The sequence below is a fragment of the Paroedura picta genome, chromosome 3 (genome assembly GCF_049243985.1).
Source record: "Paroedura picta isolate Pp20150507F chromosome 3, Ppicta_v3.0, whole genome shotgun sequence".
Taxonomy (NCBI): Eukaryota; Metazoa; Chordata; class Lepidosauria; order Squamata; family Gekkonidae; genus Paroedura; species Paroedura picta.
This window is the reverse complement of record NC_135371.1, coordinates 171,113,828-171,124,843: the sequence shown is the minus strand read 5'-3', so window position 1 is coordinate 171,124,843 and position 11,016 is coordinate 171,113,828. Positions and strand designations below refer to the sequence as shown.

The following is an 11,016-nucleotide window of genomic DNA, read 5'->3' as shown; positions in this document are numbered from 1 at the left end:
CATGGGCAGAGCTTTCAGACAGCTGCCTTACCACTCTGCGCCACAAGAGGCTCTTAAGCAGTGGTATTTGCTTACTAATTGGTACTATAAGTCTGAACATTATATATAAATGCACAAGTACGATATCAGCATGTCGATACAGAAATAGAAAACCAGACAAGCAACCAGTTAAACCTGCGCTTCAAAGTATTCATCGGCAATAAGACACACCACGTGATAGAGTGTTTGGTCGCGCAGATAAATTTTAGAGCCATTTGAGGGTTTGTTTGTGTGTTTTTTTTGCTCTAGAGAGTTCTGTATTTTGCATTTGGAAATTATTGCCGACAAAGAATACCTCTGGGTGTAGCAGAGCTGGATTCAGATGCCACGGCACCTGTTGACAACCTGCTAAGAGCCTCACCCCCCTGCTGTCCATTTCCTCCCTACCTGGAGAGCTCTGGCAAACTTGATTCCGTCAGCTCTCGGAAGCAGGGTCAGCCCTGAAAGTCTAAAAGAGGAGAAGCCATCAGTAGTGAGACCCCAGAGGCAGCCTCCAAAGATTCGGGGACTTGAGGCAACCCCTGGGCCTCCTGCCATGGATTTTTCTCAATTTGGGAGTTGGTTGGTAGAAAATCAAACCCAAGTAATGAGGGAGATGATGCATCGACAGTTGAACGCCCAGCACAGGTTGGTGAATGATCTGTGAAGGATCTATTATTGTTATTGTTGTTATTGTTGTTATTATTATTGTTGTCTGTGTCTGTGTCTGTGTCTGTGTCTGTGTCTGTGTCTGTGTCTGTATTTATATTTATATTTATATTTATATTTATATTTATATTTATATTTATATTTATATTTATATTTATATTTATATTTATATTTATATTTATATTTATATTTATATTTATATTTATATTTATATTTATATTTATATTTATATTTATTCCCTGCCACTCCTGAAATCGGCTCGTGGCGGGTTACAAAGTCTTAAAACCCCAATTAAAAACATAAAAACCCAACATGGTGGAAAACCCACTCCCAACCTCCACTATTAGAGGGGAGAGGGGAAGAAGGTAAGATACAGTACAATACTCAGACCTTTGTGGCAGCCAGTCCCTCTTTCGATCTCTTGTCTACATTACTACGTACGTGCCAGACAATAAATAAATCTCCGTTTCCTAGCTGTAAGATGGGAGTTACAGAGATGGGCCTTACAGCAGGGGTAGTCCACCTGTGGTCCTCCAGATGTCCATGGACTACAATCCCCATGAGCCCCTGCCAGCGAATGCTGGCAGGGGCTCATGGGAATTGTAGTCCATGGACATCTGGAGGACCACAGGTGGACTACCCCTGCCTTAGAGGACCTTGGTGCTGACGAACAAGATAACAAGATTTTTCCAAAACCCGTGGAAAACTGCTGTTGAAATCGGCAAAAGCTAAAAAGAACCACACAACACTATTGTAATCTCTCTTTTTTAATTTAAAAAAAGTCTTTATTGCAGTTGCCAGGCAGGCGAAGAACGTACCACTGTTTGTCACCGGAAAGAGTGTTTGCAAAGGAGTCCAAGTGGAAGGCGAGGCGAACGGAGGGAAGGCCTTAATCTGGCGTCAAGGCTGAGGAGACACCTGGATGCACACGGGGGGAGGGTTGGGGGGAAGATATGGGGCAGTATCATGAAAGCCGCCCTACAACCTGGCCTACATCCCTGGCAGAAAGGCCGCCAAGTGCTGAGATGATAGGCCTTCCAAGTGCCTGTTTCAAACCTTCCCTGTGCTCATCATTATTGTCCCCCTCTTATTCCCGGCCTGCTGGGTGACCTTAAGCCAGTCACAGTTCTCTCAGAACTCTCTCAGCCCCACCTGCCTCACAGGGTATCTGTTGTGGGAAGCCACTTTGAGACTTGTGAGGCCTAACAGGGTGACCGGCTAGTCTCAGTTCTCTCAGAGCTCTCTCGGCCCCACCTGCCTCAGACAGTGGCCAGTCAGTTTTCATGGAGGTCCAACAAAAGAGAGGCTGAGGCCTTCATAAGAACATCGGACGAGCCCTGTCAGATCAGACCAGGGGTCTGTTTAGTCTGTTTAGTCCAGTGTCCTGCTTTGGAGAGTGACCAGCCAGTTTCTATGAAGGGCCATCGAGAGGTCAGAAGAGCTGAGGCCTTCCCCTGATGTTGCTTCCTGGCTCTGGGATATGGAGACTTACTACCCCTGAAAGGGGAGGCTCCCCTCAGCCACCATGAATCTATTTAATTCCCCTTTTATTTAGGCTTCACCTTTTATTCTTCCCTTGCTAAAAAAGACTCAGGCCAGAGTGTCAATAAAATCCATAAATACTAAAAATATGCCAAATTGAAATTTAAAATTGGTTAAGGTAAAGGTATCCCCTGTGCAAGCACCAGGTCATGTCTGACCCTTGGGGTGACGCCCTCCAGCGTTTTCATGGCAGACTCAATACGGGGTGGTTTGCCAGTGCCTTCCCCAGTCATTACCGTTTACCCCCCAGCAAGCAAGCTGGGTGCTCATTTTACCGACCTCGGAAGGATGGAAGGCTGAGTCAACCTTGAGCCGGCTGCTGGGATCGAACTCCCAGCCTCATGGGCAGACAGCTTCAGACAGCATTACTGCCGCTTGCTGCTCTGCGCCACAAGAGGCTACTTTAAAATTGGTTAAATACAGTTAAAACATTTTAAAATTAGGCAGCTACTGTTGCCTTTAATAGTGCTCATATATTCTGGAGGAGACCACTTAATATAAACCTCACTGAGGAATTTAGCCTGGTGGCTACAGGCAGAGTAGTCCATCGCTAGGTGTTACTGTAGGCCTCTAACACTAGTGGTAGTCAAACTGCGGCCCTCCAGATGTCCATGGACTACAATTCCCAGAAGCCCCTGCCAGCATTCGCTGGCAGGGGCTCCTGGGAATTGTAGTCCATGGACATCTGGAGGGCCGCAGTTTGACTACCCCTGAACCATAGGCCTGGCGGAACAGCTCTGTTTTATAGGCCTTGCGGAACTGTCTGTGGTCCTGCAGGGCCCTGATCTCTTGCGGCAGACAAAGCCCTGGTTCCAGTTGAGGCCAATTTGACTTCCCTAGGACCAGGGATCCTAAGTAGATTCTGATCACTGGATATCAACTCCCTCTGGGGGACAAATCAGGAGAGACGGTCCCAAGGTCCCAAACCAGGAGAGACGGTCCTGAGCCTTCGGGGAGGGTGGTATATAAACGTGAATTGAATAAAATTAAATAAATAAAGATACCAGCCTCCCAAAAACTGTACAGGGCCTTAAAGGTAAGAACCAGAACCTTGAATCTGATTCAGACCTCAACCTGGAGCCAGGGCAGCTGGGAAAGCACTAGGTCTTCTTTTTTGCACCATCTCTTGGCGCTTCCCAGCTTCCTCCCCTGTATCCCCATCCTTTCCTCCCATTGGCCGTTGCCAGGCAACAGAAAACCCAGCCGCCGGCCCTGCTTCTCGTAGAGCAGCCGGCCCTGGCTCCAGCATCCCTGCGTGCCAAGGGAAGGGGGAAGGGGAGAGCGCGCCTCCTTACCTCTCGCCCCCGGGGGTGGAGCGTAGCCCGCGGGAAGCAAGGCGTCCTGCCGGTTCCCCAGCACGAAGGCGAGGGTTGCCAGCACCAGAGCGTCGGCGATGCCCAGCAGGGCGAGGGTGAAGGCCCAGTGGATCGTGCAGGTGCCCAGGGCGTAGCTCCTGGCCCGCGGCCCACACAGAGCCCTCACCTCGGGTGCCCCCCAGCCATCGGGGAAAACCAGGCAGCCCAGGGCCTGACAGGTGGCTGCAAGACAGGCAGAGGGAGAAAGGAGAAAAGAGCAGAGAACGGGAGTTCAGAGGGGTGCTACGCAGATATCCCTCCCTCTTGGGTGCTGGCCGGCTTGCCAGCCTTCAGCTGGGGCCTGGGAAGCCCCTGGAATGACAGCCCAGACTGATTTCTCTAGGGCAGGGGTAGTCAACCTGTGGTCCTCCAGATGTCCATGGACTACAATTCCCATGAGCCCCTGCCAGCAAATGCTGGCAGGGGCTCATGGGAATTGTAGTCCATGGACATCTGGAGGACCACAGGTTGACTACCCCTGCTTTAGGCTAAATGGCTGTCTTAGAGCAGGGGTCCCGTCCCTTGGGTGCCTGCAGGCGCCTTGGGAATTCGGTCACAGGGCAGTGGGTACCATCGCAAAATGGCTTCCGGAGGAGGCGGAGCCAGCCATAAGATGTCTTCTGCCGGTAGCAGGAGCAACCCCAAAATAAAGAGCAAGATGAACGGTGCTAATAGGGCTTTTTTGGCAGTCCTAGTCAGGACTGTATCGATAGCATGCGAAGATGATAACGGAGGTGGCAGACTGCTCCGGGGGGGGGGGGGGCAGAGTGGATTGTGCCCCGAGAGACTGTGAGGGAAGACTCACATTTTGAAACCTCATAAAGAAAAATACACCATGCAAAGGGCTCAGCTGGAACCCTGATCCGATTTTTCTTTTGCAGGGGATTTTTATACGGGGGTCACTCTCACTTGAGAGACAGTTTGGTGTAGTGGTTAGGAGTGTGGGCTTCTAATCTGGTGAGCCGGGTTTGATTCTGCGCTCCCCCACATGCAGCCAGCTGGATGACCTTGGGCTAGTCACAGCACTGATAAAGCTGTTCTCACCTAGCAGGAATATCAGGGCTCTCTTAGCCTCCCCTTCCTCACAGGGTGTCTGTAGTGGGGAGAGGAATGGGAAGGCAAATGGAAGTCGCTTTGAGCCTCCTTCGGGTAGAGAAAAGCGGCATATAAGAACCAACTCTTCTTCCTCTTCAGTAATATCAGGGCTCTCTCAGCCTCGCCTCCCTCACAGGGTGTCTGTTGTGGGGAGAGGAAAGGGAAGGCAAATGGAAGTCGCTTTGAGCCTCCTTCGGGTAGAGAAAAGCGGCATATAAGAACCAACTCTTCTTCTTCCCCATGTGTGGTCTGAGATAGTCCCCTCACCCATTGTGGTACCACAAGTTTGTACCACCTCATTCCCGTTCCCACAGCGTGGCCCAAGGTCTCCCAGCATGCCTTCTGTGTCTCAGAGCAGCTTTCAATCGCCTTTCCTTTCTCTCCCCACAACAGGCACCCTGGGAGGTAGGTGGGGCCGAGAGAGCTCTGAGAGAACTGTTCCATAACAGCTCTAAGAAAATGGTCACCCAAGGTCAGCCAGCTGGCAGCATGTGGAGGAGTGGAGTATCAAGCCCAGTTCTCCGTATTGGAGGCTGTCCTTCACAACCAATCTACCATGGGCTGTTTTTTTATACCCTGCTTTTCACAACCTGAGGGAAGGAACTTGTGACTTCCTGCTATGTGCAGGGGGTTGGACTAGATGACCCTGGAGGTCCCTTCCAACTCTATGATTCTATGACCTTTCCCTTCCTCTCCCCACAACAGACACCCTGTGAGGTACAGGGGGCTGAGAGTGCTTTAAGAGAACTGCTCTGCGAGAAGAATCCTAAGAGAACTGTGACTGGCCCAGCTGGCTTCATGTGGAGGAGGAGGAGGAGTGAGGAATCACACCCAGTTCTCCAGATCAGAGGCCTCAGCTCTTAATCACTACACCCTGCCGACTCTCCATCCCGGCTGCGTATCAGTGACTCTCTGCCTGTCTCCAAGGCCCAACCTTCTTGGTCATTCAAGAACCCCACAGGAGGCAGATTTGCACTCAGACCTCTTGGCAGGGCAAGCAGCCACTTGGATCTGCTTAGGGCAGTGGTCCTCAGCCTTCCTAAAACCCTGTAATCCAGTTCCTCGCGTGGTGGTGAACCCCAAACATAAAATTACGCCAGTGCTCTTTTCACAGAAATTAAACGGAAAATGACCAACGGCGTGAAGATCCATTGTTCACGATTGCATATAAATTGTTTTTTTCCCCCTGCGGTTTCTCAGTTCAGTTCTGCCTCTTGCCCCACCATCCCTATCTAGCTCTTTTCCGCTGCTCCAGACCGACAAACGCTCCTGATCTACCCCGCAAGGGTGTTGTATGTATGGCGCCCCCCGGCCAAGCTGCTAGCCCTGCTGTGACCCCTGTGAAAGGGTCATTCGACCCCCTCGACCCCCAGGTTTAGGCAATTCCTGCCGTTCATAGATTTGAACCCAGGTGGTTTTCTGTAGGAGGAATTTAGGACCCCCTTGTTTAGATTGCGGCCCATTCCTGCCCTCTTTCACCTGCACCTCTCCGGCGCTGGCCATTTTCTCCTCCCCGCTCCCCAGGTTCTTTCCTCTCTCACCTGCCGAGAGCTGCTGCCAGGCGCAGACCTTGTAGACGGTGCCGGGGCTGCAGGCCCAGAAGAGGCCCAAGGAGGCCACGCTGCCCAGGACCAGCACCAGGGCCATGAGGACGAAGACGGAGGCCGCCTTGAAGGACGGGATGGGCGTCAGGGTGACCAGGGACCCCTCGCACTGCAGGGCCCCCTCCCGCTCCACGCAGACTTGGTAGAGACCGAAGGAGCCCACGGCGCTCACGCTGGGGTCGGGGAGGAACCCCGAAGGAGGCAGCTGGTAGGTGAGCGGCCCCGTCTGCACCCACGCCGGCTGGATCAGCACCACCACCTCCAGGATGCCGAAGCAGAGGGTGCAGCCGGCCCAGAGGGCACCCACCGCCCGGGCATTGCGCACAAAGTCCGTCTGGTAGAGGGCGGCCGCTTCTCGGGCCGCCAGCATGGCCTTCTCCTCCTCCGAGGGAACGGCAGAGATTCTCGGCTTCTAGAAACAGTGTCTTTACCAGGAGGGTGGAGCAAGGGACTTGCACGGTTTCCTTCGCTCCCAAATCTGGTTGCACCCTCCCTCCTTGCGCTTCTCTCTTTCCAGATGCGGACTAAAATCCTCTACTGCAAAGGGTCACCCCAGCAGCACCCTCAAACGTCGGCTTCTCCTCCTAGGGTGGTCGGCAGAGTTGCCGGGAGCTCCGTGCTCTTCCCCTGCAGCGCCTTCTGTCTCCTTGCTGCATCGCCTCCTGCCCAGAGATGGGCTGCTTTCTTTTGGCGGGGGATCGAGGCGGTGGGGGAACGGGGGAGCTGCTTTCTGGCCCTCCCACCGAAGAGGGGCCACCTTCGCCCAGGTTGGTCGTAAAAGGATGCCCTTGTCCGGATGATCCAGCCTGCATTCCCCTGTCCTCTGGTCTTGCTTTATAGCTGCAGTGACGATAGAGAGGAAAGGCAAAGGAAAGCCCCCCCCCCGCCCTTCTCACGGCTGGCTCCCACCCAGGGGCCAGCTGCTCATCTCGGCCAGGGACCAAATCGCCCCTTGGCTTGTGGGAAGGGAAGCAAAGAGGGGCCGGATGAGGAGAAGGAAGAGGAAGATGCTGCTGGTGCCGATTCTTTTTCCCAAAGGCATCTCAGCACAAGGAACACAAAACGCCCATTATGCTTTGCTGAGGAGGGGTCGGGCTGTCCAGCAGGGGGCAGCAGAGGGCTGATGTTACCCACCTGAGCCTTACAGGGAATAAAAATAAAGCACAGCAACTATTATTGAGTCACTTCCAACCAATGACTACGAATTAAGGACCTCCAAAATCTCCTCTCCCCGACAGTCTTGCTGAGCTCTTGCAAACAGAGGGCTGCAGCTTCCTTTACTGAATCAGTCCAGCTCCAGTTGGGGTTTCCTCATCTTTCCCTGCGGTTCTTCAGCATCACCAGGGAGAGCCAGCACTGGGCTGTGATTAAGGGCTGCAGCCTCTAATGGGGAGACCCGGGTTTTATTCCTCCCCCCCCCCGCCTCTATATGCAGCCAGCTGGCTGACCTTGGGCTAGCCGCACTTCTCCGAGGGATGTTCTGAGAAGCAGTTCTCTCAGAGCTCTCACAGCCCCACCTCCCTCATGGGGTGTCCGTTGTGGGGAGAGGACGGGAAAGGTGTTTGCAAGCTGCTTTGAGACTCCATTGGGTAGTGAAAAGCAGGATATAAAGCTACTATTGCTTCTAGATCCAGTAGGGCTCTTCTGATGCTTTTCTGAAGGCCTTGGCTTCTCTGCTCTGTTGTTGGCCCTCCAGAGGAACTGGTTGGCCACGGTGTGAGACAGGAGGCTGGACTAGATGGACCCCTGGTCTGATCCAGCAGGGCTCTCCTGATGTTCTTAGGAAGACCTCAGCCTCTCTGCCTTGTTGTCGTCCCTCTAGAGGAACTGGCTGGCCCCTGGGTGAGGCAGGAGGCTGGACTGGATGGACCCCTGGCCTGATCCAGCAGGGCTCTTCTGATGTTCTTGGGACGTCCCACAGGGAGGGCAGGGGTGGGGTGGGGTGGGTGACCATCCTGCCTGAAACTGCAGACCGAAATAAAGGGATTTTTGAGCTCACCGTGTCAAGGTCTAAAATACACACACACAGACATCTAGACATTATTCACAGCAATGCTTATATTTGAATAATTAGAAACATTATAAAAATCAAGCACAGAAATGAATGTCATGAGATTATAATCACCTCTTCCCCCTCCCCGCTTACCACGGTTCTTACACTGGTTCCATCTACTACACCCACACAAACACGCACGCGGCACCAGGGCCGGCCCTGGACACGCAACCTAGCCCTATCTGAGTCCCAGCTGCCCCCCACCCACTCACTCCTCCCCTTTGGGGCAGAGGGGGGCCATTCGGCCTTGCTCCCCAGTAGGATCCTTCTTGGTTCCAAGGCAGAGAAAGAAGATAAAACCATCTAAGGCAGGGCTAATCAAACTGTGGCCCTCCAGATGTCCATGGACTACAATTCCCAGAAGCCCCCTGCCAGCATTCGCTGTAGTCCATGGACATCTGGAGGGCCGCAGTTTGACTACCCCTGATCTGAGGGGAAGCTACAGAAAAGTGGATTTCGCCCCACAAGAAGTCCCTTGGGAACTCCAACCCCCCAAATGTACACCACCCCTCCCCATCTCTTTGGTGTGCGTGTGTGGGGGGGAATCAAAGAAGGGGGCCAGGGGGCGCTGTGGAAATGAAGTGCTGATACACCCCCTTTCCCCCCGATCATTCCACTTCCTCCTCAGAAGGGCTGGCCCTGCTCAGCCTAGTGACTCCGGAGCCCCTGGTATGCAGATATGGCCACTGAATCTGAGGTCTCCCCATTCTCTTCCGGCACGGACGCCATCGCACTGCGTGAGGGCCGAGTGATGTGGGGATTATGAGTGGCTGGGAGCAGCTCCCCTGCCGGAAGGCGTGTGGATGGGATGTTTCCAGCGTCTCGGCTACCTCCTGTCTGGTGACATGCCAATCATGGAACTATTTCTCCGCTCTTGCATGGTTCGGCTCCCACGTAACTTGGGCAGGGGAACGTGTGAGCAGCCCACCCTCGGAATTGTGATTTGCCGAGCCGGAGGGGTGGCGCACCTTTCCGAACCCCCCCCCTCCCCATGTTCCCCGAAACACGCACACTTCCTGCTGTGCGCAGGAACAAACACCGCAGGGCCTTTGAACAAAGAAAGGACAAACTGCCACCAATTATACGTATATAGATACTCGGCGATAATAATCCCCAGTTTAGAGAGCCCAATTCCTCTGCAAACGGTTGTTTTCCAACGTTGAATCTCTTCCAACCATCTTCTTTGAAGTGTGGGAAGGGAACCCACTTGTCCTGACCGCCCTCCCCCCCTACCCAATCAGCTGGGGATCCTTGTTGAGGTATCACTCCCACGCCCCACAACTCTGCCTGTTTGCCTCTGGCTGAGAACAGTCACGGTCCGATCGGAAGTGCTTGAATTAGAGACACCCCCAAGAGGGGAGGGGAGGGGAGGGGGGGAAGGGGAGGGGAGGGAAGGGGAGGGAAGGGGAGGAAGGCCAGCCCCCAGACTTTGGAAGGAGGAGCCAAATTGGACATTTGGCCCCTCTGCAAAGAGCACAACTTCAACATCGGGGAAGCAAGAGAGCCCGAGAGTTGGAGGTCGTTTCTCCTGCAGGAGCCTGTTTGGTGTATTGCTTGATGCCGGGATGCCTCCTGGGGTGTTGAGGGGAGGATGGACAGCTTCGGTGGGCTCGTGGAAGCCACAAAGTTGCTTGTGTCGGCTTCATGGCTGCTGGTGGTCGTCTTGTTTTTTTGGCACTGCAAGAGCTCCCGGGGTCGCGGGGCGCCAGTCCTTCAAGGTCAAATGAGGGGATGGTCGATTGTGCTGCAGTTGCGTTTGGTTTCCTCGTCCTGAGGGGTCGCGCCTCAGACCGCTGCGGTCAGGCCCACGCCAAACTTCTCCCGGTGGGCGTGGCCCTTGGCATCCAGGAGAGCCTGACGAGAAACAAACACAAAAACCCACAAGCATCAACCCAGCTGCTCCCCGGAGGAGCCCAGGTAAGTAGTTAATGCTGCATCAGTTGGAGTCCCCGACCTTCTGGAGTCTGAGGGCACGCATTTGTATTTTGACCTATTATAGTGGGCGTGGCCACAAAATGGCTGCCGCAGGAGGTGGAGCCAGCCACCAAAATGGCTGCCGCAGGGAAGAGCCTTGGGGAGTGAGGGCAGCTGATGCCAAACAGTGCTCAAATCAGCCTTGCTAAGCCCCACCTACTTCCTAGAAAGACTGGGCCAGGGTCCCATGGCTCCTAGGGGCACCACGTTGGGGATCTCTAGCACGAGAGAAACAGCAGTGTAGCAGATGGAACCATGTTGGGCCCAGCCTGGGGATCAAATCACAAAGCAAAGCGGACGGAGAGGCTGATTCTGTGAAGGTTCAAGGGGGTGGCAGGTGACAGTGGATGAGCGAGAGGGTTGGGAGTGTCCTGCACAGTGCAGGGGGTCAGACTAGAGGACCCAGGAGGTCCCTTCCAACTCTATGATCCTAGGTGGTCCTAAGAGGAAGCAAGGGTTCTTGATCAGGGTCAACTCATCACCAGGTCTCTGTTCAAGGGAGGGAAAGGGCAGTTGTGGGGAAACAGGGTCAGCTACGAGCATCCCACTGCGAGGGCAGGATACCAATCCCGGAAGGGGGCCCCGTGGCTCAGCGGCAGAGCGCCAGCTAGGTCCCTGGTTCAATCCCCGACAGGTAAAAGGATTGAGACAAAACACTGTCCTCTGCCCGAGATTTTGGAAAGCCACCGACAGAGCAGATAAGGCA

The 11,016-nt window shown here is 53.9% G+C and overlaps 2 protein-coding genes across 4 annotated transcripts in view; both read right to left on the bottom strand.

Moving 5' to 3' along the window:
- Positions 1-1,452: 1,452 nt before the first annotated feature.
- LOC143833561 (LHFPL tetraspan subfamily member 3 protein-like) lies at positions 1,453-7,375 on the bottom strand. Its single transcript, XM_077329516.1, has 3 exons — positions 6,221-7,375; positions 3,525-3,767; positions 1,453-1,605 (listed from the first exon to the last, which is right to left on the bottom strand). Exons 1-3 carry the CDS (start codon positions 6,651-6,653, stop codon positions 1,577-1,579), a joined length of 705 nt encoding a protein of 234 aa, XP_077185631.1. The 5' UTR covers positions 6,654-7,375; the 3' UTR covers positions 1,453-1,576.
- Positions 7,376-8,319: 944 nt separating this feature from the next.
- Positions 8,320-11,016, bottom strand: part of HDAC6 (histone deacetylase 6) — a 55,018-nt gene continuing 52,321 nt past the window's right edge. For all 3 annotated transcript variants that reach the window (XM_077329498.1, XM_077329500.1, XM_077329499.1), the window contains one exon: positions 8,320-10,190. In XM_077329498.1, the coding sequence (XP_077185613.1) occupies positions 10,122-10,190 (69 nt within the window). In that variant the 3' untranslated portion in view covers positions 8,320-10,121. The remainder of the gene's footprint in view (positions 10,191-11,016) is intronic.

Bases quoted from the DNA above. Each gene is read 5' to 3' on its own strand.
- LOC143833561 (XM_077329516.1), bottom strand. From the start codon at position 6,653: ATGCTGGCGGCCCGAGAAGCGGCCGCCCTCTACCAGACGGACTTTGTG. The intron at 3,768-6,220 runs GTGAGAGAGGAA...CCTGTCTTGCAG, and splicing joins CTGGCAGCAGCTCTCGGCAG to CCACCTGTCAGGCCCTGGGC. The intron at 1,606-3,524 runs GTAAGGAGGCGC...GTGTGCATCCAG, and splicing joins TCCACCCCCGGGGGCGAGAG to GTGTCTCCTCAGCCTTGACG.